General features: G+C 40.3%; 1 protein-coding gene across 3 annotated transcripts in view; it reads right to left on the reverse strand.

Annotated features, from left to right (window-relative positions):
- The window catches only part of srcap (Snf2-related CREBBP activator protein), a 153,077-nt gene that overhangs the window by 90,977 nt on the left and 35,041 nt on the right, over positions 1–27,059 (reverse strand). For 2 of the 3 annotated variants that reach the window (XM_061231270.1, XM_061231272.1), the window contains 5 exons: positions 19,260–19,400; positions 16,350–16,575; positions 14,618–14,787; positions 3,195–3,285; positions 1,772–1,861 (listed from right to left, as the gene is read on the reverse strand). In XM_061231270.1, coding sequence (XP_061087254.1) covers positions 1,772–1,861; positions 3,195–3,285; positions 14,618–14,787; positions 16,350–16,575; positions 19,260–19,400 — 718 coding nt within the window. Of the gene's footprint in view, positions 1–1,771; positions 1,862–3,194; positions 3,286–14,617; positions 14,788–16,349; positions 16,576–19,259; positions 19,401–25,365; positions 25,505–27,059 lie in introns of those variants that run through there. The other variant, XM_061231271.1, reaches the window with a different exon arrangement.

The raw sequence follows: 27,059 nt of genomic DNA on the forward strand, positions 1-27,059 counted from the left end.
CAACTATGCCATTACTTTCAGAGATGAAGATGCAGAAGAAACACCAAGTACACCACCAGCTGAGGAACTCACAGAAGGTACCCAAGGAATGGGTTTGTGAATGGCGTCTTCATTGCATGTAGTGCAGTGTGTGGTGATTTCAATAAATTCCTGAATAAAAATGTATTTATTTCTGTCTTCTAAACATTGAACTCATTGTCATGTTCATGAAACCATTTTGAAACCAACACAATGAATGCAATACCTTCCCCCCCTCCCTCCATGGCTTTTCCAAGCGTTTTAAAAAAACTTGACTCTCTCAAGAAATGCAGACAATGTGTGCCATTCTCAGGAACAAACATAAGCTAACAAACAGAACATATGGGAAGTGACTGCTTCAAGCAGAATGTCTGTTCAATGGCAGTGAGGAATGTGGTTTATGATTATGGTTAATTTAAGAACCTATAATAGATGAGCTGACTTTTTATTGGGCAAAAAAGACTGACCTGGTTTAAAACTGATGCAGCATTACATCACGCTGTTTTTGACTCTGCACATTGAGCTATTGCTCATGATCTTCCGAACAGTGCAACATTCATCACGAATAAATAAAGAATTACTTCCAGAGCAGCTTTGGTCAAGTTGCTTCTGGTTTCATAACTTGGTACGAGTCACATACGCAATCCATTTCAATACACAATGACATGGTAATGGTGATCCACTGTAACATCGTGGTGGAGAAGCGGTTGCTAACGAAAGACTACGAACCAGGCAGGCTATGGTGCAGCCTGCATAACAGAGTGAATAGCCAGGTGTTTGTACCATCGTGCGCCAACACGATCTTCCGAATAAAGGAAACTACAGTTATTTGTAGTTTTCTCTATAAATATTGGTCCAATTCACAAAGTGTTTAGCGCTAGTCAATAAGCAACCATAATCACGACCCACATTCTGGTGGAAGTGGCTGCTTCCCCGTGTTCTATTCGGAAGAGTTTACTTATGCTTATACAAATAACCAACAGTACACCTCTGCAATTTTGGCTTCTGTTGCTTAATTAATCTAGCCTTTAACAAAAACGTAATACTTTAGAAATGAGAATGGGGCATACGATTCCATAATCTTTGTGATAGGTCGTTATAGGTGCAGAAACCAGAAAGCTGTGATCTTGGCGCTGAATTTAAAGCACTTTGGGCCGGTTTTTACACCAAGGTCACTTTCTAAGTGAGAAATTGTGACAACCGCTCAACTTTATTCCACAAAACCACTTAAGGCTTAATAAAGTATGTGTTCGACATATCTCCAAAACGGATAGGCCAATCCCAACCAGTGATACCTCATTTTGTCACTGATCTTCCAGTTTCTTTAATTTAAAGAATGAGATCTGCAATTTACCGTGTTGCACCACAAATAGGCTATGGCATTCAAGCGATGATAGAATGGTGCGAAAAATGCCAAAAATGGCAATACCAGAGTAAATTCTCAAGACTGTTGTGAGAAAATCCCAGGAGATCAGCAGTTCCAGAAATGCTCAAACCAGCCCGTCTGGCACCAACAATCACGACACGGTCGAAATCAGAGAACACATTTTCTCCCCATTCTGATTGTTGATGTAAAAATGAACTGAAGTTCTTGACCCATATCTGCATGATTTTATGCATTACACTGTCGCCACAAGATTGGCCGATTAGATAATTGCATGAAGTAGTAGGTGTACAGGTGTTCTAATAAAGTGCTCAACGAGTGTACATCTTTCACATACACTGAAATACTTCAACACATAAGCAAGAGTACCTTCTCGTGCCAGGTCACCAAGCTCCTCGGAGTGATCAGCTTCCCCTTCGACTACCTCCTGAGCAGCAATGGTCTCTTCCACATCCTCAGCTAAGAGAGGCAGGGATAGAATAAGACAGAAGTACTTCGCTGCAAGAAATTAAACAATGCATTGCAAAATTCTCAGCCATCCAAACTTTTCAGAACACAGCAGAGGTTATACGAGGCCTATAAGGAACCATCACTTTACAGATATAAGACACAAAATACAGAACACTGAAAACACGATCATTACTGCCATCAGGATTTCCAAATCTGACACATCTGCCGTAAAAACTTTCATGCTCACACAACCCAAACACATCTCTTGGCAAATAAAGACCACAACTGAAAAAAAAACCCTAAACTGATGAACCAAATAAATAAAAAACCAACATCAAATCATAGGATTCAGTCCTTTTTTCCCAGCATGGGGTGCAAATATTAGAGACTGATGATTCCTGAAACCGAGGACTATATTGGAATTATGTCACTCTGCTGTGCCCTACTATCAGAACATGACAGACCGCGATGGATTAGACCGTTCACATTTGCCACATTTGGTTGTGTGAACCAGAAGTAGTTACTGCGGAAAAAACAATATGCAAATTTGCGGCCCCCAGCAGATCTTGAGGCAGGAGCACCAAATGAAACATAAAACCACAGTAATGGCTTCCTAGAAGGTCACTGGCACAACTCATGGCAATAATACTTGATGGCAATCAAAAGCCCAGAATCAAGACTGGATAATGAAAGCTTTTATACCTGCACTAAGAAAGTGATTGAATACACCTATTCAGAAGCAGCAGAGAAGCCAAGAATCCCCTAAAATATGGATAAAAGGGGATGGATGATACCCACCAAGCGTCACCAGTTATTTTATCAAATCATAACCTGCAGCAAATTGCTAAATTCTGATTGTCAGCAGTGTTCAAATGAAGACAGCCGTGTAATTATAACTGAGAAACTGATATCTTGTACCGCAATAATGACTGTTGTATGAATTTAGCAAGCAAGCATGGACTTAAATGGAAGCAGACTCAGCATAGCAGTTTGCTCTACCATCTTGTTACAGCTTTCTGAATTATCAGTACCAAAAACTCTGACATGCGCACTGCCCAAGCCTTCCCGTGCTTGCACATTTCCACAAGGTAAGTCAGTCAGTAAATAACAAAATGGAGTGGAAAGAGACACCGCACTGTAGTGCTGAATCTGTACTTTAGTTTCTTTTTTGTGTTTATTGGCTAATATTGCCAATGTATCCCTCAAACATGCATTCAGTGACATATACAGACGCTGTGGCTTAGCAACATAAATCATTTGTGACCAGAACAAAGAATTTGAGTCAACAATCATGAATTTTCTAATTCCATACAAAGTAGAGAAGGAAATTGGTACAACACACCGTCATCTTCATTGGCTGTAAATTCATCATCTTCCTCCTCTTCAGAGTCTGAAAAGGAACTCCCTGAAGACGCATCTTCAGCAGGGACATTCTGAAAAATGAGGTAGGGCAAGAATGTGATCATGCCACTAAGCAGTACAAGATAAGGCACAACTTGCTTTTACACCATTGTATCACACCAGTCAAGCAGTGATACACTATGCATATTTTTGCGGGGGTTTTTTGAGCAGAGCTCCAAGCACTTAAAATGAAGATTAAGTTAAGAAGAAAAAAAACAACAGTGCTTGTGAATGTCAGTTTGAGCATTTGGTTTGACCACTTAATATCTTAAATCTACAAGTAGTACTTTGCTGACAATGCACAGTCCCCCAAAATGTATCGTAACAGCAAGGCAATAAACAGAATACATTTTGGGTTGAGAAAAAGATGAACACGGGACACGATTTCAGAATTTCAGCTTTTATTTCTGGTATTTACACCTAGATTTGTTAAACTACTTAGAACATGGTACCCTTGGCATCACACTACCAATTTTTTAGGTGGGCAAAATATTGGAACAGAGTAAATAACACTTAATATTTGGTTGCATATCCCATGCTTGCAATAGAAACTGTTGCTCACCAAACTGTTGCATTCTTCATTGTGATGCTTTTACAGGCTTTTGCTGCAGCCTCTTTCAGTTGTTTGTTTGGGGGGCATGCTCAACTGGGTTAAGGTCTGGTGATTGACTTGGTCAGTCTAAAACTTTTTCTCCCTTATGAAGTCCCTTGTGTTGGCAGTGTGTTTTGGGTCATTTATTTTCTGCATGAAGTTCCTCCCAATTAGTTTTAGTAATTCCTCCCATTTCTCTAAGTTGGCAGACAATGTTATGCAGACTCTTATATTCATCCTGCTGCTTCCATCATCAGTTACATCATTAATAAAGATTAGTGAGCTCCAGAAGCAGCAATGTAAGCCCAAGCCATGACACTTCCTCCACCGTGCTTAACAGATGAGCTTGTGGGTTTTGGATCTCTACACATTGACACTTTCCATCACTTTGATGGTTAATCTTGGTCTCATCAGTCCATAAAACTTTCTTCCAGGACTTTTCCGGCTTATCTCTGTACTACTGTTGCTATTGATGAGTGGTTTGCATCTTGTGGTACAGGCTCTATATTGCTGCTTTCCAAGTCTTCTTCGAATGGTTAATTGAGCTACCTTCACCCCTGCCCTGGGAAGATTGTTTGTGATGTCACTGACTTGATGTTTTTTTTTCATTAACGGCAGTTGTTTACCTTGGTCAACCTGTTCAATGTCTATTGCTCAGTATGCCAGTGGTTTCTGTCTTTAGGAATATTCCAGATCATTGGGGATAGCTTGTGCAACGGCTCAAATTGATTTCCCCTCTTTTCCAAGCTTCAAAATGGCTTGCTTTTCACCCCAGACAGCTTTTCAATTCTTCATATTGGTTTATATTTTCTAGGCTAAAACCAAGAGCAGATAATTCAGAACAATTTGTTTCATCAAACAAACAGGACAAGAAACATATCAGTCACATGTTGCTCACCTATACCTAGCAAATTAGTTTGCATAAAAAACTTTTAAAAAAATTATTTAAAAAAAGAAGCAAAAACAGAGAAACTCCTTGTAGGGATGGAGATGTTGAATTATTTCCATGATCGAGTGATGCCGTAAGGTGATCGATTCCAAATCGATTTCAGTCCCACAGGGGAATAATCGATTGGTGGCCACCTTACAGCATTGAAGAACAGGGTTCATGAAACCAGTTTGAGACAACTTTTGCTTTGAGACATGGTACATTATCATGCTGGAAGTAGCCATTAGAACATTGATGCATTGTGACCATGAAGAGATGCAGATGGTCAGCACCAATAACCTGACCCCGGCTTCAGCTAAAGTGCCATTTCTGCCAAGAACGGACTTTCCCGGATAATCTATATTTGTCATCTGCATAATTGTTATTTGCAGAATAACCATTTGCATAATTCATTTTTTTCTATAATGATTTAATTTCCTCATACATATAAACACTAGTGTTAAACTCACCGTTTGCCCATTACCAGCCAGAAGCAGATGGGCTCCCCCTCTGAGCTTGGTTCTGCTCAAGGTTTCTTCCTGTTAGTCAGGGAGTATTTCCTTGCCACTGTCGCCCTAGGCTTGCTCTGAGGGGCGTTTCAGGCGTGAGCTCTTCGTAAAGCTGCTTTGTGACAATCTCGCATTATACAAATTAAAAAAAATTGAACTGAATTCAACAATACTCAAATAGGCCGTGGCATTCAAGCAATGATTGATTCTGACCCTACATTCCACATTGATCTGTATGCCACATTGAGTTATCAGATCAGGCTGTGTCTTCAACTGTCTAGTTTTGGTGAGCCTGTGCCCACTGCAGTCTCAAGCTTTTGGTTCTTGGCTGACGCGGTCTTCTGCTATTGCAGCCTATCTGCCTCATGGTTCCACGTGTTATGCATTCGGAGATGCTTTTCTGCTCACCACAGTTGTACAGAGTGGTTATCTGAGTTACCGTAGCCTTTTTGTCACCTGAACCCAGTCTGGGCATTTTCTATTGACCTCTCTCTTCAACAAGGTATTTCTGTCCTCAGAGCTGCCACTCATTGGATGTTTTTTCTTTTTCGCACCATTCGGAGTAAACTCTAGAGACAGCTGTGTGTGAAAATACCAGGAGATCACCAGCCTGTCTGGCACGATCATGCCACGGCAAAAATCACTGGGATAAAAAAATCCCACACGCTAACAACATAAGCAATGGCGAAAAAAAGAAAAGAAAAAAGAAGCTCCACAGCAAACTAAATGGAGATATACAGTGGGAGCAATAATTATTTGATCCCTTGCTGATTTTGTATGTTTGCCCTCTGTGGAGGGAGCTTCGGCTCCCTCCACAGATTCTCGATGGGATTTAGGTCTGGAGACTGGCTAGGCCACTCCAGGACCTTAATATGCTTCTTTTTGAGCCATCCACGACCCATTTTCAGTGCGCTCACTGAGGGAAGGAGGTTGTCGCCCAAAATTTCCTGGTACATGGCCCCATTCATCCTCCCCTCGATACGGTGAAGTCGTCCTGTCCCCTTAGCTGAGAAACACCCCCAAAGCATAAGGTTTCCACCTCCATGCTTCACAGTAGGGATGGTGTTCTTGGGGTTGTACTCAGCATTTCTCTTCCTCCAAACACGGCGAGTCGAGTTGATGCCAAATAGCTCTCTTTTGGTCTCATCTGACCACATCACCTTCTCCCAAGCCTCCTCTGGATCATCCAGGTGTTCTTTGGCAAACTTCAGACTGGCCTGTACATGTGCCTTCTTCAGCAGAGGAACCTTGCGCACACAGCAGGATTTTAATCCTTCACGGTGTAGTGTGTTACTGATGGTTCTCTTCGTGACTGTGGTCCCAACTGCCTTCAGGTCATTAACAAGCTCCTCCTGTGTAGTACTGGGCTGATCCCTGACCTTTCTCATGATCATTGATATCCCACGAGGCGAGATCTTACGTGGAGCCCCAGACCGAGGGAGATTGGCGGTGACTGTGTTTCTTCCATTTTCTAATAATTTCTCCAACAGTTGTTAACTTCTCACCAAGCTGCTTGTTTATTTTCTTGTAGCCCATCCCAGCCTTGTGCAGGTCTAGAATTTTGTCCCTTATGTCTTTAGACAGCTCCTTTGTCTTGGCCATGGTGGAAACGTTGGAATCTGATTGTGTGGAAAGGTGTCTTTTATACAGCTACATAACGATGTAATGAGTTGACACAGGTGTTTTGGGTAATGAGTTGAGATTAGGAGTGCTTCTTAATGGAAAACTAACTGGTTTGTGGGAGCCAGAATTATTGCTGATTGGTAGGGGATCAAATACTTATTTCATGCAAAAATACGATAATAAATTTATAAAATGTATATGATGTTGTTATTGTGGATTATTTTGTGATATTGTGTCTCAATGTTAAAATGTCCCTATGATTAAAATTCTACACAGTTCCATTCTTTGTAAGTGGGCAAACTGTAGGGGAAAATTCACAGAACGAAAGATCTCCCTCCTAAAAGCATGATAACTAATCACAAGTCAAAATCAGACTCCACCTTAGTGAGCAGGCTGGTTCCTCCAAAACTCTCGACGATGTGTGCTAAAAGTTTATCAATATATCTGTATTAAAGTATGATATGTACCCTGTATAGTTTCAAACTGATTAACTGCTAAATTGTGCTAAGATTACACAGTGAGCCCAGCCAGCTGGCAGGGGGGGGGGGGGGCCCGTCTTGAACTGTGTAGACCAAACTGTCAAGGACACGGGCATAGCAAGATATGACTGTACAGCTGATTTCCCATTTTCAGGTGCGGGGTGAATTGAGGACACGTAGTTGGCAGAATGCCCTGAACTTTGTACAGAGTTGGCAGAGCATAAGGACCGTTGGCAATTTGCCACAATGACGTTGTGGGAGGAGCGTTGGGAGGAGTTACGATAAGAAAAGTGTGGGTGATTTGCCAGAATGAGGTTTGAGGAGGAGTTGTAGGTGGAGTAACTGTGTATAAAATGGGTGTACAAATGCCAGTCGGGGTTCAGTTCTGGAGAGCTGATCCGGCTTTATGCACGTGTGCTAATAAAGTCTGATTTTCCTGAAGATCTTGCCGCCTGGTGTCGTCTTTTCCCTCGCGAAGATGTTTTTCGACAAATTGACGATTTGGACTCTGTCGTTTCCTAGACACGACAAAACCTACAAAATCAGCAAGGGATCAAATAATTATTGCTCCCACTGTAGATGTGGCTCTGAATAAAGAAACATTATCTTCCAGTTTTAGGACTACAGTGTCCAACAAAACAAAGAAAGAACTATGGTTGAACATCGCTCCAGCCCACAGAGAGAGTGGGAAATCGTCAGTTTATAAATATCATTTAAAAGGCAATTCGGCAATGAAGTGCAACATGCATCCTTCGTAATGTACAATTTTATTCTTTGCATGAACTGTCCCATTAATGTGACATTTTAGTAATATTATTAGCCAGCTACAAGTGTAGAATGATTAGTGTACATATTGCTTAACAGATTGAGATGTAACTAAGGGCAACACAGCTGATTTCAGAGGCTTGCAGAGTGAGCTGACAACGTCGATATCTAAGAGTGGTCCAGACCAACCTTACGAAAGTACCTCTTATAGAAGGTATACTGAGCTAAGAATGTTTCGGGAAGCACGCTGAAACTTTAAACGTTGTTGCTAACTGTATAGCATTTATATTACTCCCGCTACTTTTGACAGGAATGTCCTTGAACTGTGCCAATGGTCTATAATCATAGCGTGGAGACATGGAGTTTGAGCGCCTATTCAACCGACTACGTGACAATGGCAAAATGTAAAGAAATTTGTAACCAAAATATGCTAAACATTGGTAACAGTTGGTACAGAAAAAAATGCCCCATTATTCTCCAGAGGTTATTTAGCGCATTAGCCGTGTATTGACCACCCAGGGCACGAGTACTGAGCACTAGTAGCGGCCATAAAAGGTGGCGTGCTTCAATTTTAGCTTTCAATGAATAAATAGATGATTAGATCTACTCGCCATTTTAATTTGTAATATTATGCAGGCTACATGGCAATGTATTTACAATACCCAGCCCATATTTAAAAAATGATATCTTGCAGAGACCAACTGTTCTTTTGTTAAAAAATACTGTATATAAAATTTTTTTTTAAAAATGTAGGTTGCAAACCAAGAAGCCTTATCACGATATACCAATTAATCTCCACAATTAAGGAATTCCAAAAGTATTGTAAACAAGGTTGTATTAATATTACAAAATGTATATGGATTTTCTTTTTCCCCATTTAAGACAGTATTGTGTATTTCTATGGGACTTTTATGTTAATGGATAACGGCGTTTCATAAAGTGAAATAGAAATGTTAATCTGAACACGTACCTCCAGTAGGAGGCCAAAAATAGGCAGTTGAACAAATTGATATTTTTTCAATTAAGCCTAAGTGTTTATCTTTTCCTTGCTCCTGACCTGCAAATCAATCAAGGTCTGCCATCTTTAAGGATATTCCAACCCGTTAAATGTTCTTTCTAGGAGCTACAAGTAGAAATTAGGAAATTAAAGGAAGCTTTCCTTTAAGCAAGGTAACATGAGCGGATCCTTTGCGTTTAAATGATCAACCTGTGGATCCACCTCTCTCCATCTGACATTAATCTGCCACCACTGACGTGGCCTCGAACTGACATTTGAAGGAGCAAGGACATTCGATGTGCCTAATTCACATTCTCAATTACCATGTCTTCACTTCTTTTCCAAGCCCCTTTCTAGCCTCTCCCAATGGGTGGAGCCAGGAGAAGGAAAAGGAGCAAGGAAAAAAGCCATAGGAACGAGCCCCACAATTTTCTTTAACAAAATTATAGATTTTCAGAATAAACATAACTCATACATTCTGCCATCTATAGACACGACAGATATAAAAAATAAATAAATAAAAAGTGCCATTCATTCATTTTCATCACTGGAATATCCCAACTAACCCCACCCCTACCCTCCTACGTACATCCAGAGTTCCGCTGTATCACCACATCCAATAGGCTTGCATACAATTTATAAACATTTGTTTGGCCTGTGAATTCATCATTTGCAAATTAAGAAAAATGTATAAAAATAAACAGTATTTTAAGCAAAAAACATCTTCGAGTTTGTCTCAGGTGAACATTGCCATTGCAGGGATCCTTGCATTGACCCTTTAGTCCAAGTTCAGTCAGTTCTCCAGGTAGTGAAACAAAGGGGACCACATTTTTTGTTAGTCCTGGTTCTTTGTGAGAGGGGTCACGAAAGAGGCATAGCCAAGTCTTAACCCATCTAAAGAATTCTCAAATCCCTCCAAATCAAACAAATGACCCCATTCCACCCTATCATGCGCCTTATCAGCAACTAGAGATAAAGCAAGAGAGAATCATGTTTGCTGACAGCCAGGACATCTGTAAGGATGGATGGCATGTAAAAAAGGCAGCAAAGCTATTTACACCATTTCTTCACTACATTTGGCCTTGGGGAGAAAATAGACCAACACTGTGACAACTGCTGCAGCCAGAACAAGCAAACAAATGTGCGCCCTGGTACTGTGCACGTCAGGCACTGCACAAACTTCATCACCGTTTGGATCTTCACTTTCTAATAGTTGGACATACAAAGTTCAGTTGTGGCTGGCTTTTTGGCCTGATAAAGCTGTACTTCAGGAAGACCAGAGTGAGCACCACAGCTGGTAGGGAAGGAGTACACAGTGGTGGTCCCCAGTTATAACTGGCAAAAGCATCCGACACCTTACTTCAAACCACTGCCACATATCAAGAAGTACAAAAAAGCAGTTCATTTATGTTAATATTTAACCAATTATAACTATCCTAAGGTTGGCAAATGTATAAATATGAAGGCAACCAATACATTAGTTCAGAGGTGGGTAATGGCATTTATATAGCACCTTTATCCAAAGCGCTGCACAACTGATGCTTCTCATTCACCCGTTCATACACACACTCTCACACCAACAAGCTCGTCAGGAGCATTAGGGGATAAGGTCTTGCTCAGGGACACTGACACACCCAGGGCCGGATCAAACTGGCAACCCTCTGACTGCCAGATGACTGCTCTTACCGCCTGAGCCAATGCCGCCCCTCTTACAAGATACGACCAGACAAACATCCTTTCCCCACAAGTTCAGACTTCTGTAATGACTGCTAAAAATGTCCTCTCCCACAACCATCAGTAGGCAAAGCTAGACTGCCAAGATATACAGGCGGCCTGTAGCGTAGTGGTTAAGGTAAATGACTGGGACATGCAAGGTCGGTGGTTCTAATCCCGGTATAGCCATAATAAAATCTGCACAGCCTTTGGGCCCTTGAGCAAGACACTTAACCCTGCATTGCTCCAGGGGAGGATTGTCTCCTGCTTAGTCTAATCAACTGTACGTCGCTCTGGATAAGAGCGTCTGCCAAATGCCAATAATGTAATGTAATATACAGTACTGTGCAAGTCTTAGGCACCTGTATAACATTCTGTACAGAAGATTCTTTCAAAAATAATTCAATGACAGGTCCTAAATAAAAATACTATACATTTCACATTACATTTTAGTAATTTGGCAGAATAGTTAAAAACTGAATCTATTTTTGGTGACCACCCTTCAGCGTTAAAACCGCATCACTTCAGATATAGAACTGCAGGACAGCGTTGGCTAAGACAATCAGCAGGGAGGTTGTTCCAAGAATGTTGGAGAACTAGCCTCAGTTCTTCTGCAGACTTTGGTTGGCTCCCTGCTTCTGATCTCAGACAGCCTTGATCAAGTTTTTATGTAAAAAGCAGTAAATTGCTTACAGTTACTTTTTTAAATTAAATACGTCTCTGTAAAATTTAATCTTTTGGAAAATGAATACTTGGAAATCTCAAATGTGTTTTTTTATACTAACACACACAAAAAAAAAAACGTATATAATAATGTCTAGGCGGTGTCCACAGAAAGCGTTTTTTGAGCTGCCAGCGCCCTTCTGCCATTCATTTCTATGCTAAAGACGCGCTAGGCGCGCTCCTCTTCCCAGTGCTGCGCCTAGCGCTTTAGCGCGCTCCAGGCTTTGTTCTTTATGTTTTGGTCATGATAGCCCTTTATGGTAACTAGCTAGCTGAGTCAGGTAACTAACTAACTGTCAGTTAGCATTATCTTAGCACCCACACACTTCTAGCCCTTCTCCTGACAGCGGGATCTTCATTAAGATCTGCCGCTAGAGCAATTGCGAGGATTTTGTTTCTGGTATTCATGTTTACCGTTATGTCGTTATTTTGGTTAGGTTATTTGTATTAATGACGGACACGACGACCTTAACCTAGCAACAAAAAGCGCTCTGAGATGAAAAAAAACGCTTTCTGTGGACACGGACCCCAAGACTTCCTTTTTGTATTTTATGACTTTTGTACTCTGTGGTTTGACAGTCATACCATTTTCATGTTAATGAAATTGTTGGTTTTTTTTTTTTTTTTTTTTTTTTTTTTACAAAGTCTCATGACTTCACATGCTCATACTGTATACATTATACATTCACTTTTTTTTTTCTCTCTCCTAGGTATTCACTGTTGAGACAACTCCCTGCCCCCTTTCTCTATTCAGGCCTCCCAGTTACTTGAAATGCAAATAAGCCCCCACACCACTCCTAGGAATAATGGGTAGGGGTTTTCAGCCATCAGCATCCATTAGAGTCCATTAATCCTCTAGCCTCTCAGATAGCTTGTTGATCAGAACAGAGAAGGTGAGGATGGAAGCAATGCCACTGAACACATTATTGATATTATCTTTGATAGAAAGATAATAAGATGGGCAGAGAATGAGAAAGGGGCCATTCCATGTCAACTCAAATCCAAAGCGAAGTACAAAACCATGCATATCAAGGTCATGCAACAAACAACCAAACACACCAGATAAGGAACGATTCATATAGGATTGGATGTAAGACCATGCACATATGTCTAGGCCAAGCCTGTAACTACCATATTCGCTGGAATACTTAAGTAAATTTCTCCACTGCAATAAAATCACATTGACACATTTTTTTTTTTTGGAACAGTCGTGTGCAAAAATGTGGGCACCCCTGGTCAAAAAGCCTTTTTCAATTAATATCTAAGTGAACAGAAGGGAACCTGAATTCTAAATGGTACAAAGCTAAATATGACATTTCCTCTCATTTTAAAGCAAGATACATTTTTTACAGTTTAAAAATAATTAAAAAAAGGAAAAGGGCCCTGTGCAAAAGTTTGGGACCCCTGTCAGTCACTTTGTAACTACTACCTGGGGCAACGGGTTGTAAATGCTTCCTGAGACTTTCAATTCTCGCTTTAGGAATTTTTCCCCATTCTTCCTTTTACATTACATTATTACATTACATTACGTGGCATTTAGCAGACACTCTTATCCAGAGCGACGTACAACAAAGTGCAAATCAATCACAAGAACAAGTGCAAAAGTAGACCTGAGAGGACAGTACAGTTCCGGCAGATGGCAGAACACCTCTAGTTCAGAAATATCCATCAGCCTCCTTTGCATGTAATGGCATGTTTGAGATCCCTCAACAGATCTTCAATAATATTAAAGTCTGAGGATGGTGGTGATAATTCCAAAACCATCCATTTTTCCTGGAGGTACCTCATGGTTGATTTGGATCATCGTCTTACTGGAAAGCCCAATCGCTCTTCAACTTCAATGTCTGAACTGGCCCTCAAAAATTAGCCTCAAGAATTTCTTGATATTTGGTGGAATCCATTCTTCCTTCCACTCGCACAATATTTCTGGTGCCCCTAGCACAAAGCCCAAAAGCATAATGGATCCACCCCGGGCTTCACAGTTGGCATGGCATTCTTCTCTACAAAGGCTTCACCCTTTTTTCTCTCCGAACTTGTCTTCTTTGGTGTGGCCAAAAACTTTTGGTTTCAGCAGTCCAAGGCACGTTGTTCCAAAAGGCTTCAGGCATCACAATGTTTTCTTTTACATACTTCAGACGCTTAATTTTATGTTGTGTTCATTCTTGCTGGTCTTTGTTGTTTAAAGTTGTATTGTCCTGTGAACAGAGACCAGTGTCTGCTACTCTCTTGCAGGTCTTTTGCAGTGATGAGTGGGTTTTTCTGAAAATTTCTCACCAGGTCTCAGGTCGTTCTAGCTTAAATCTTTCTTTGTCTTCCAGACCTTGCCTTGACTTCAACTGTTCCATTTATCTTCTATTTTCTAATAATGTGTAAAATGTTGAGTTTTTGTAGCCTTCTCCTTCTTGGTGGAAATGAACCATCTTCATTCTGACATTCGTGGACAACCGACGGTTGTTAAAATACCCACCGCAGTTGGATATTTTAGAAGGCAGGAAGTTACTTAAGTTCCTAAAGTTATTCCACTGACTCATTAAAGCCTTAACGAGTAAATCACCTGGGTCTGGGCCTTGGTAATCAACTTCTTAAAAAGTAACAAAGAATTATCCAAAAAGGTTTCCAAACTTTAGCTTTTTCTTTTTTATATGATTTATAAACTATAAAAAATGAAAATAAAAAGCAATCTTATTTATGTCTCTGCCATGTAGAGATGAGGTTTGCATTCAATCACAGACAGTTTCATTGCAACAGACATTTAAACCAGGGGTGCCCAAATTTTTGTACCCCACTATACGAGTAGAATAATAGCCAAACAGCATCTAGGCAATTATCCCACTTGTACAACAGCTTACCAACAAAACTTGTATTTGTAATCAAAAGATGAGTTTCAAAATATTGGCTCATTCTCTTCATAGTAGAACTAAATATTCTCAAAAATATATATATTTTTTTTTTACATGCTAAATGTAAACATACAACATATGAGGACCTATATGCTAGTGAATTCTTGTAGTGCTGATGCTGATTCCCAAAAGTACCTGTGCCTGGGTGAGTGTATGCAGCAGTTGGTCCAGAGGCAGGGTGCCCTCATGCCGGAGCAACTCGATCTCCCGCCTATGCGTTTCATCATCATTTCCTTCTTGTTGTTCTTCAACCTCAATGGTCTCCTCATCATCCTCCTCCTCACACAGGGGTTCAAAGTCTCCATCTGTGCAAGAGAGAGAAGACTAACTTTGCAGACCTTAATACACCAATACTAACATACAGCACAGTCCATAAGTATTTAGAGAGCATGCCAGGTTCTACACAGCTCTGACTTGGGGGGGGGGGGGGGGGGGGGGCACTTTTTATTCAGGGCACAGTGCGTTTTGCCTCTGTACTCCAGCACATTGGATGAAATTAATCTGTGAATGAGGTCACAGTGCAAACATTGCCCTGATTTGAGGGGACTTACCATACATAGTGTGATCTGTGCAGGAATTACAGGCTTTATTTTATACATAATGATGATGTCATCAACTTAATCAGTCACAGCCAACTTAATATTGCCTGCAAATGCAATATAGGCAAAAACATAAATGTGATTTGTCGAATTGATTCAATCAGCTGAGGGGGGGGGAGAAAGGCATTCTTTACCAAACTACATAGAAAATGGTTTGTGGTCTGTTATTCTGGACTTTTTTCATATTCTATACTAATTTTATTACTTTCAATATTGTCGGGCTCTGTTCAAATAACTAAATATTAATTATCATTATTGCCTAATAAACGGAAGCTGTTTTTAATCACTCGTTGCCACAAGAGGCTAGCATCAGTGCCTAACTGTAGTTTACAGAATGTTACCATTTTTCGAATCGGTTGCACTGTATACCAAGTATGTGAGGTCTTGGAAAAACTACCAGTGAATGGAAATATGGTAACATTATAATAAAATGCAGGGTTTTTAGTAAGAGATCAATACTTTTCATGTTTTGAATGAACCTTCATTCACCATGGTGCTGCTTTTCTCGCAATAAAAAGAAAAAATAATTGTAATGGCAATCGCCAACTAGATATGGATCGACGATAGATGTAATCAATCGTCAATTCACAATAGGAGCAACTATGATTTTATCCAGAAGGCAAACCAAATTACAAGAGCAGCTGGAGCAAACAGACTGTTTGTATTGAAGATAAGCGATAAAAATTAGAAGAAATGTGAAGAAAGTGAAAATTAAAGACCTTAAAACATCAAAGTAATTGAGTTGTTTTTAGTTTGTGCCCCTAGATTTATAACCACAGGTGCTCCTTGAAAAAATACCATACAACTCTGCAGGTTTTAGAACAAGCAATACTATCTCTTACAGACAAGCCAGTCACATTAAATTAATTTTGAGCAGTTTCATGTTGCAATATGCACTGATGATAATATGACCTCTGGGATAAGTCTGGGATAAGTCTGGGATAAGTCTGGGATAAGTCTGGGATAAGTCTGGGATAAGTCTGGGATAAGTCTGGGATAAGTCTGGGATAAGTCTGGGATAAGTCTGGGATAAGTCTGGGATAAGTCTGGGATAAGTCTGGGATAAATCAGAATAAGCAAACGTTGGTTATTGTTGTCGATGTGTTGGACACGCACAAATACCTGAGCAACTATGACAAGGGCTAAATTGTTATGGCCAGACGTTTCAGTCGGAGCCCCCCCGAAACTGCAAGGCTTGTGGGGTGCTGCCAGTCAGCAGTGGTGAGTCAGTAAAATTTCAACAAAACGGTAACTAGGACACCACTCACCATCCTCATCTGGGAGATGTTGCTGTAGTCCTTTGGGCCCAGAGCTTGCTGCTTCAGGGCTGGTTAGAGGGGTGGTTATTGGAGGAGTAGCCACATTGGCCTCACTTAGGGACTGGCTGAGTAGGTCAGAGTAGCGTTCTGTCTGGCCCACAATGAAGTCCAACTGAAGGTCTAGAGCTTTCTTCCGCTTCTCCTCCAGTCGGGACTGCTGCTTAAATTGTACCACCTACAAGGGAAATGGAATAGTATTCCGTAGTCATTTGTGAAGCATTTGCCAATGTAGTAAGCAACTGCCAAGTCCAAACCTCACCGAAACACTTAAAATGATGCACCCCAAGATTAGTCAGCCCCAAGCTCCTTTTTTGGGACAAAAAGGCCAAGACATAGAAGTGCCCCACTGAAACATGCCGCAACAAGAACAGTGAAGATGTGTTGTAAATTACTATTGTTTTTCAAGCACATGTATTTTGTAATCGTTGGGTATAGTGTTTTATCTTAGTGGTATTAGCAGCAAGTAGGTGATTTTATTTACAGATTTCCTGAGCAAAGCATAATCTTAAAATGGGAGGAAAATATACCATTTCAAATGCACGCAATTTTGAAAATTGCCAAACAAATGGCAGTTCACTTGCCAAATTTCCCCTTCTTGCAGCACATAAGTTATGATTGGTGGCATGAGATAAACGCTTCATTTATTCATCTAGGGCAGTTTATCAAGAGAAACTTGGCAAACTCTTGTCCTCTTCTCAATACACACTCACCGAGCATTTTATTAGGCATTTAAGATTTTTTTTTATTTTTTTCCCCACTTCTACTGCTGTAGTCTATCCACTTAGTTGTGTGTTCAGAGATGCTCTTCTGCATACCACTAATGTGCGGTTATTTGCATTACTGTCTCCTCTGATGTCTCTCATTAACAAGGCGTTTCTGTCAGCAGAACTGCTGCTCACTGGATTTGTTTTTTGCACCATTCTTTGCAAACTCTAGAGTCTACTATGCATAAAAATCCTAGGAGTTTCTGAGATACTCAAACCACCCTGTCTGCCACAATCATTCCACGGTCAAAGTCACTTAGATCACATTTCTTCCACATTCTGATGGTTGATATGAACATTAAGTGAAGCTCCTGACCTGTATCTACATGATTGGATGCATTGTACTGCTGCCACACAATTGGCTGTTGAGATAAGTAGGTGTAATAAAGTAAAAATGTTCCTAATAAAGTGCCTGTGAGTGTCATTTACCTTAGCCACTACGCTACTGGCGGCGTGTAGCATAGTGGTTAAGGTAAATGACTGGGACCCCCAAGGTCGGTGGTTCTAATCCCGGTGTAGCCACAATAAGATCCGCACAGCAAGACCCTTAACCCTGCATTGCTCCAGGGGAGGATTGTCTCCTGCTTAGTCTAATCAACTGTACATTGCTCTGGATAAGAGCATCTGCCAAAATGCCAATAATATATTGATTAACCCTCTGTACAACTTACTTGGTGGGATTAGAATGAATTTTCACTATGGACCGTCAGGTATTACAGCATAGTTTGAATAACCAGCCTTAATAGTTGTATTTTATTCTCCTTTGTTTGCCAGCTAGGCATCTTCGGACAAGACTATACTATTACCCTCACATCAGTGTTTCACATTTTAAATAATGCTTACTTTTACTTTAGTAAAAGGAGTAACATGGTGGTTGAATGTGACACTTATCTTTGGGCAACAATAAAACAAATGTGCACACTTTCTGTTTATTATTCACGCATTTAAATTAATTTTTAAACTTATTTTTCTAAGCCTAAATTTCGCACTATAAAACATCACCCAAAGTGTCTTGGCGTGGGAATGAGAACTGTCAATTAGCATGACCCCCACTTACCACACATTGTTACTTCGTTCCATAGCTACCTCCATGATATGTGCTCATCATGGGAGACTAAGTTAGCTAGCGTAGCCAATAATAATTTCAGCTAGCTAGCAAACCAAGCGAAGATAAAAGCACAACTATAACAAACTGATTTAATTGTTTTTTTGCTGGATTCAATCAGGGAGAAATTAGAGAGGGTAGCACAAAGAGAAGGGATGATAGCTAAGGTGCCACGGCAGAGATCAAATTCCCACCTGTCCAGGAGATTCACATATACCTCAAGAGTTGGTGACCCTACAGATTGCACCAAAAATTTTCCAAATCATGAGCGTAATTCAGGGCCGGAGAAGGACTCATTTTCAGCCCGGGAGTTTCATGGACTTTTTTCATGGTCCAATTTTGGGGTGGGGGAGTTAAATCACAGTATATGTCTCAATTCATCTTCGCCAAACCTTGTTGGCTGCACAATAACTTTTCTATTTGGATTAAGCCATGCCAAGCCATGTAAAACAAACGTTCAGCAGTCTGTTGTTAACCATACTGTCAGTAGTACTTTATTTACTTGGCGTACAAATAGTCTGTTCAGGGTGTCAACTTATCTGATTCATTAAATTCAGGCTTACTCACTTTCATAAAGGTGAACTATGATTTCATTAGTGGACCTAGCATTGAGTCATCGCGAATAACTGAGCACACCACCTCTGCTATAAAGGTAAGATGCACTGGCTAGTAAAACATCATTTTGATGATCCACCCTTTGCGGAATCACATGTCGAAAACAAACGAAAGCACGGAACCTGTAGAATCCTATATTATGCGCACAAGATAGATTTTGTTTTTTGTTTTGTTTTTAAACACCTGGGGCTTGGTTTTATTTTTAAATGGGGGGGGGGGGGAAATCTGAAGCTGCCAAAATGAGATGCCTGGCAGGTATTTGCAGATAAATGTAATTATACAGACTTTGATTTACTAGCTTTCTGATTATGCCACCACCCTGAAACATTTCATGAGCTTGCAGCACAATATGCAACAGTAATGTATGCAATTTACCTTCTCCACACTGCTCCAAAAAGCTCTGACTTCTTTCGCTATTGAAGAGGCCACCCGGCGCAGCTTGGCCTGCTCCTCCCGCTTGGCTTTCTCTTCTTTCTGCCTCTGTTCTTCATGGTGTCGCATCACCATCCGAACTACCTGCAAAACACACATTTATGCTTGTATTCATGCAAGACCTTTGAGTCACTGACTGAAAATACTATATAGTGTGCGCAACCTAGAAGCCCATAATCTGGCTTGATGGCAGGACACGATGACAAAAAAATAATTAAAAGCACAATTTAAAATTAGATGACAGAAAAGCTTGTGCATAAGGTTAATTATACAACGGACAGATCTAGTCCATTGTCTCCTATTGGTCAGTTAGCTTTCCAGCCGTGCCAATATCCACAATATACGCACAACTAAATGGAATGTACACACATCCTTTAAAATTACTGTGTTTATAGATCATGAAGCAAATTACTCATAACGATGCTATGAATTTTAAATAACAGCACGTTATCAGGCAGGATCCAGACAAATGTCAACAACAAAGACAAATAACTTGTGTGTCAGGGTCATCTTGTGTAATGTAAACTCGCAAGCTAGCTAGCTAACGTTAATGCAGTGCGGATACATTTTGTCTTGTAATTTGATACTGCAGTGATGGCCGTAGTTGGCATTACAATTATGAAATGGTGAAACATTTGCTTATCTCTCTCTTCCTCAAATACGCTTCTTGAAACACTCTTCAAACACACGTCCTCAAACGCTCTCTCTGGAAGCAACCTTTCCTGGACCAGCGTCTCACATGCAGTACTGGGAAGGCCGCAAGACCGAGCAATGCACACTCGCAAAGGCCTCTACCAGCAACCCGCCATGGAGCACCGCAAACCAGTCAGGACAATACACGAGTGCCGGTGTTCCAAGGAGACTGAGAAGAGCCACGCACCCAAGAGACAGCCTGATCAGCAACCCCAGTAAGTCCCATGAGGCAAGTGACCTGTGATAAGGACAGCGCTGCGTGTTTTGGAACTTTTTTCATACCACAAACAGAACATACCCTACAAGGAAATCAAACGGAAGGACTCAAGTAAGGCTGTAACTCTAGGAACATAGCTATCTTAAATTCAACCGCAACTGCTGTGATTGAATGTACATAACTGTTTTAATGCTCAATGTGATTTATTACTGTACACATTCTTTTGGATGGCCCCAAGCCATCTGCCGCACTGCCTTAGATCTAATATACACGCATTGACAGGATCTTGCATGGGGTTTATTTTAAGTACTAACCGGTTGTAGTACAGCATTACTGATCTCCACACACACTGATAACCATAGGGTTATCCTGGATCTGTTTTGTAACTTCATGTCCCATAGTTTTCTCACTAGCTCCAGCTGGTTTCAAACCTCCCTCCATCATAGCTTCTTTGTTCTCCTTGAGCACATGTCCATGGTGGCACGCCTGTATAACCGCACCCATGCAGTAGAACATACAACCTTCCCACATGGCTGCACGCACATGCACACGTACATCACTCTGGTGAAACTTGGTTATATTTTCCAAGGTTGTTCGAATTAATATTGCTCCTGTATTGAATGAAATCAGCCTCTCCAGTGAGAACTCCCAAAAAGCCATCACCTTTTTGTCTGATTTGTTTACATTAGTTCAGTATCAACTGAATGTATAGTATTTTGATTTAGTTAAGATTAACTATAAATGCGTAATTTTGATAATTTAATTATTCATTGGAATGGCCAATTTATAGTTATAAAATATTTCATGAGCCTGATATTTTACCTTATGCCACTATTTGTAGAAGGATAGAATCCTCACAACTCTACACATACCGTGTAGGGGCATATACCTCCACTGGTATGATGACAAATTTACTTGCCAATCAACCAATCTTTCTTGTATAGAAAGCAAAACCATGGCACCCTCAAAAATAGTATTAGTGACATTCGGTAAAGGTGGCCATCCCTAAACCTCATGGCAGTCTTCCTCGTTCTACCAGGTCTTTTGACAATTCAGTTCACCAATTGTTTTTTCTTGTTAATAATGAACCACACTGTTTACCTGGGCAAACCCAGGGTTTCTGCAATGTTCCGGATTGATATTAATTTCTGAGGCTTATGATGGCCAACTTAATTTGCATGGACACTTCATGTTGAAACACCCCAACAACAATCACCAAATGCAATTGAAATGTCAAATTCTAGAAGAAAATAATGCAGGATTCAATCATAAATTAAATTACTTCTATTAGTTTTATCAAAATGGATTTTTATGCTGATTTGAGAATTAGAAATTTCATTATATTTTTTGGACAAATTACTCCTCCCGCATACTCCTGATAAGGGAAAAAAAGGAACCACCTATAGACCACAGACCACTTCCGTGAAAGTCAGCTTTGCAAATAAATTAATACAATCCTATTCCAAACACTAATTTTACGTAAACATTTCCTCAAAAAGGCAACGGATGTTAGCGGTCGCAGTCAGCCTCTCACCTTTCCAAGATTCTAGAATGATCAATTAAAGCCCTCTTACATTAGTAGATTCATCTTGCCTTATTTACCTCTTAATTCCATAAAATAAAATAAAAACACTAGGGAGCAGATGTTGGTGAAAAGCAAGTTCAGTGAGCTTTCAAAAAGCTATTAAATGTAGTCGACTGAAAATACCCATTTGTGACAATGCATGCTGCACTGTGTAATGGTAATAACATGCAGTTTCATTAATAGAATGGCCAAATTAAGTCTGGAATCCAAGTAAGTTTATTGTTCCATGCTCAGGTTGACATTACTGTGGAATTGCCCATAGCGCTCCGGACGTCACGTGAACATATTTGTTTCCTGATGGAAAACGATCAGGAAAAATTATTGAAAACTAATGGTGCCAATATAACTTTCAAACTTATTATGAGTTCACATACAGAAAAAGAAAATGGCCTTTTTTCCATTTAAGAATTATATAGATACTTGTAAGTTATTGCGATTTGGGTTAGTCTCCCAGCTATTAGCCATGTAGGCGTGGTTGGGAATGCACACTTAAGGTTAAAGTCGGCTTCGAAATATAGGGAGGGATTCTGCTGTCCTGACAGTGGTAGGCAAGTCATTCCACCACTGAGAAACCACAAGGGAAAACAGGTGTGAATGTGCAGCTCGACCACCTGGTGGTCAAAATGAGGGAGCCACAAGACGACCAGAGCTGGCAGTGGAGTGGTCTTGCTGGGGTGTAGGGAGCAATTCAAGTTTTGATGCAAAGTGGGGCAGTCCCCTTAGCAGCATTCTGCAGCGAGAGTGGCAGTAATCTAGGCGGGAGATGGCTTTCTCTGTCAGAAGATGATCGATACAGCGTATATTAGAGGAAGAACCTGCAGGTTCTGGCAGGGGAGGATGTATGTACAGCGAGGGTGAGATGGATATCAAAGTAGGGGTGACCCAAGTATTCGTTTCATACGTATACAGAACGAACATTGACTTTTTTGACATAGGATGCGGTCACGATTTTGTGGACATGGACAATATTTTAGCTAGTGATAAGGTCGTACATTTTGTCAATTTAGCTTTTTTCTGGTAGTGATTCCTGTCATTTAGTTATTTAATTTTAAACATGTTTACTAGCCAGCTAGATAGGTACAGGGACTGTGCTGTGATGTGTGGGCAATTGCCATCGGTTTCATTTGTTTGTTGCTGTTCGTTGTTGTTTTCGCGGTGGATTTTCTAGATTGTAGTTAGCCAGCCAGTGAGCTTGCTTGTTATGTCCAACTGATTTGTAACCAGTTACAAAAAATTGATAACCGATAAGATTCGTTTTTTTTCTCAAGGTGAAATTGTAAGCTCAGTTTAAAATAAATGCACGTTCATCACCAGGCATATTATTGCGGTTCTAAACTAGCAATCGACTAGCTTCAGTAGTTCGAGCAAGCAATCTGGCCATTTCAAGGGGTTTAAAATGCAAACACCATTGGGAATTGAATGCTACAATATTACAGTATTCAAATAGCTGTTAGTTAACTTATGGCTATTTGTAACGTTATGTCGTTTCTTAAGGTTCACAGAAGATCCGTGTTTATTCTTTGTCACGCGAAACTACCGGCAAACTGAACGTAGCTTTCCACTATGTTGCATCCACATAAAAATGGAGAAATACATCATTGCAGAAATGTTGCACAAAATATTGAATATTACAATCAATCCACAAGCTACAGTCACATACAAGCAAGCAATCTGCAACCATTTCAGAAGGTTAAGAATGCAAACACCGCTTGGAATTGAACGCTACAGTACTATAGTTGTCAAAATTTCTGTGTGTTTTAAATCTGTTAGTTCACTTATGGCTTATTCTATGGCGTTTCTTCATCTGTGTTTATTCGTTTACACTACTGGCAAACCAAACTTCACTTTCCACTAGGTGGCATCTACATAGAAATAAAGCAATACATTATCATTAGGCTATTTATCAATCGGCTATTGAAAATTCCCTGCTTTCAGCGAAAAATGGACACATTAATCTCACCACCACGATAAAATGCATTGGCATATAAAATGTAATCTTGCCGCTACATAAGAATATATCAAATTGTACAGAGACCTGCATTGGCATGAAAGTAAAATCATTTACATGGTAAAATAGACCCGGTGTTATTATATCAGGCAAATATTGCGCGACCACGGAGTGCACAACCCCGTCTGTAATAAAGTTAACAGCAGCATATTCACAGATTTCATGCCAATCAAGTCTATCAGGCAGAAGCCACAGAGAAGAGGGATGAAAACATGAAGAATAATAATTTTAACCGATACATTTAAAAGACACACAATCGACCAGCATTGCCTGGATGTAAACTACAGATTTCTGCAATTGTGAGGTTACACTGCACAATCTCAAAGTAAATGTAAATATTTAATTTGGAAATTAGGCTGACTTACTATTATCTGACTTACAATGTTGACATTTGACTATTGAGATGGCCCAAAATAAAGTTTGAAAATACAAACCCCCGCCCCCCCCCCCCCCCCAAAAAAATTCAAAAAAAATGTAATAATAATAATAATAATAATAATAATAATAATAATAATAATAATAATAATAATAACAACAACAATAATAATAAAAAGATACAACCTCTAGCAGTTTAACCGGTTAACCGTTAAAAAAATTGGATGGTAACCGGTTACTAAAACTGAATTGTAACCTTAGTGGATAGCAAGGTATGGGGCAGTTTTTTTCCGAAGTTACATATTTTGAAATGTACCAATAATCAAAGCGAGCCCAGTATTTTGAATGAGGTGTCTTGCCTCCAATGCCTGTGTGGTCGCTGGTAACAAGTGTTTGTGATTTATGTTATGTTATTTCAGTGATTTTTATTTATCTGCATCATTTTATGTAACAAACTGATGTGTTGCTTAAGAGTACAGTGCTTTAGAAAAACTTGGGTCTGTGTTTAAAGAGGTGAGTGTGACGGCAATGCAAATCGTGGTTCTGATACGAAAGGGAAGGCGACAAAAGTGTTCCTTGAAAAATTGTTCACGCACACACATCCTTTTATATAGACCTTTTCAGTTTTTAATTAATGTTAAGATTAGCCAGATAAAGATTTAATAGAGATTTACCTACAAAACTGTAGTAGTTGTGCTTTAGGATAAAATCTTTGTTTCAATGTACTGCAAATTACAATGTAGTCAGGGGACTGACGTCACTGGATGTGTTTGGCTTGAATCTCCAGCCTGTATTTCCCAGAAGGTAACGGGTGCTCAAACTCCACCCTTGAAAGCAGAAACTTGTTTACGGACGGCCAACCATCCTGCCGATCACATGACACTCCCAGGAAATACAGTAACGTTACCATACAAATATCACGGAACATACTGTTGCAAGCCGGAGTGATATGACAGACAGCTCTGACTTTGCTGAGTTAGAGGACAAGCTTTCACGAAGAAATGCAACCTTGCACTTTTGAACAGGGATTTACAGAGGAAGAATTGCGTGAGCGATAGACCGACAGTGGAGGAACACGGACAATCGAACAATAAGTTTGAATCACTGCTAATAACTTCGAGCAAACCCTCTTGTAGTTTTGATACAGCTTGTGAGCTAGATATTTACTTACTCGTTGCTTAGTTGCCCGCCTGGACCCCTGGTCTCTCTCGCTCATGCAATTCTTCCTCGACCCCTTGTCTCTCTCGCTTATGTAAATCCCGGTTCAAAACTCCACTGCAGCCATCAACGTCAGCAATCGCCATCAGCCATCAGACGCTGAGGGAACGAATCCATTGTAATTAATGACAGCAGCTTCCCTGCAGCCATCGCGTCACGTTCGAAGGCAGCGTCAAAGTATGAGAATCGCTGAGGTTCATTTCTCGATGGTTGACGCGAGCATTCATATCGTGAATAGATTTTATTGAGAAACATAGTTGTTCAGCTTGTTTTTTTCTTATTTAACTCCATACAAATTATAAACTTGGCTATTCATGTCTGCTACGTAATCAGTCAGGAATTTAGCTAGCTAGCTAAATTAGCTGGTTACAACTGAACCGGAGCATCGTTGTGTTATGACCATCGATAAATCATAACAGAGGAAGACAACAGAAAAGGGAGCAAGGGATATCACAGGTGCTTAATCTAATGAGTGAAAAGATCATAGCTGTCAACATCCAATGTAAAGTGAGCAAAACAACAGTAGGCTGTCAGATTTATTGATGATGGCGATGACCGTAATGGAGCCAGTAGAATGTCAAAATAATGGCCGATGGAGATTGCTGACATTCATGGCTGCAGTGGAGCCGTGCCGTAACTCGGCAAAGTCAGAGCTGTCGCTCAGGCTAGCCAGGGTAGGTTCCATGATATCTGTATGCTAACGTTACCATATTTTCGTTGGTGTCGTGATCGCCTGGATGGGTGGCTGCCCATTAACCAGTCTTCTGCATTCAAGGGTGGAGTTTAAGCGCCTGTTACCTACTGGGTAACACAGGCTGGAGATTCAAGTCAACTGCATCCAGTTTGATTTGAGAAGTTTTGCCCCATATTTAGGAAACACTGGCAGTTATTTTTAAAATGTCTACGTAGATCATTTAAGCATTTAATCTAATTTTAAAAAAGAAGAAAAAAAAGAAGGCTCCTTTAGTCAGCAATTTTTTTTTTTACGCTAGGCGTAGATTGCAAGGATTGATATTTCTGGGGCCAATTATGTGTACAACAGTATAACTGCAGAAAGTAATCAGTCTCATCCAAACTAACAAGCCAAAAATGTGGACATTTTATGAATAATTACATTTACAAATATGAATGGTTAATTATATTCAGAAAACCTGAAGATTATAAGTTCTTCGAAAGACTGATTTGACTGCCCTCATGTTAACTAAAATAAATGAATTAAACAAAAGTGCAAACACAAAGGGTTGAGTTAATGGAGAAAATAGGTAACAGGAGGGACTAGTGTATGCATGTGCGCAAGTAAGCACACGTGTCCCTAGGACGCAGGAAAAGTAAAGGTAGTTAGGTAGAGTTCCAAATGGGAGTGTTGGAGGGTTGGAGGGTTAGCTGCGAGGAGAGAGGGGCTACATGCGTAATTCAACACTACAAATTGAGGGTCTTTTCCGCGTGCTGCGCAATGTTTTCTGGTCTGTTCGAATGAGTCGTTTTACTGGTTCGAAAAGTTTGTCTTACTGTTCAGGAATGTTGTTGTCTGCAGTTTCTAGTGGTGAGCTGATGCGGCCATGTGCCAGATTCCACTTGGTTAGTAATCAGCCTAGAGACTTTAGTTACCGCCAGGTAAGCGATGTCTGTGAGGCCTAGTCGCTGTCG

Source organism: Conger conger, chromosome 2 (assembly GCF_963514075.1).
Source record: "Conger conger chromosome 2, fConCon1.1, whole genome shotgun sequence".
Classification (NCBI taxonomy): domain Eukaryota; kingdom Metazoa; phylum Chordata; class Actinopteri; order Anguilliformes; family Congridae; genus Conger; species Conger conger.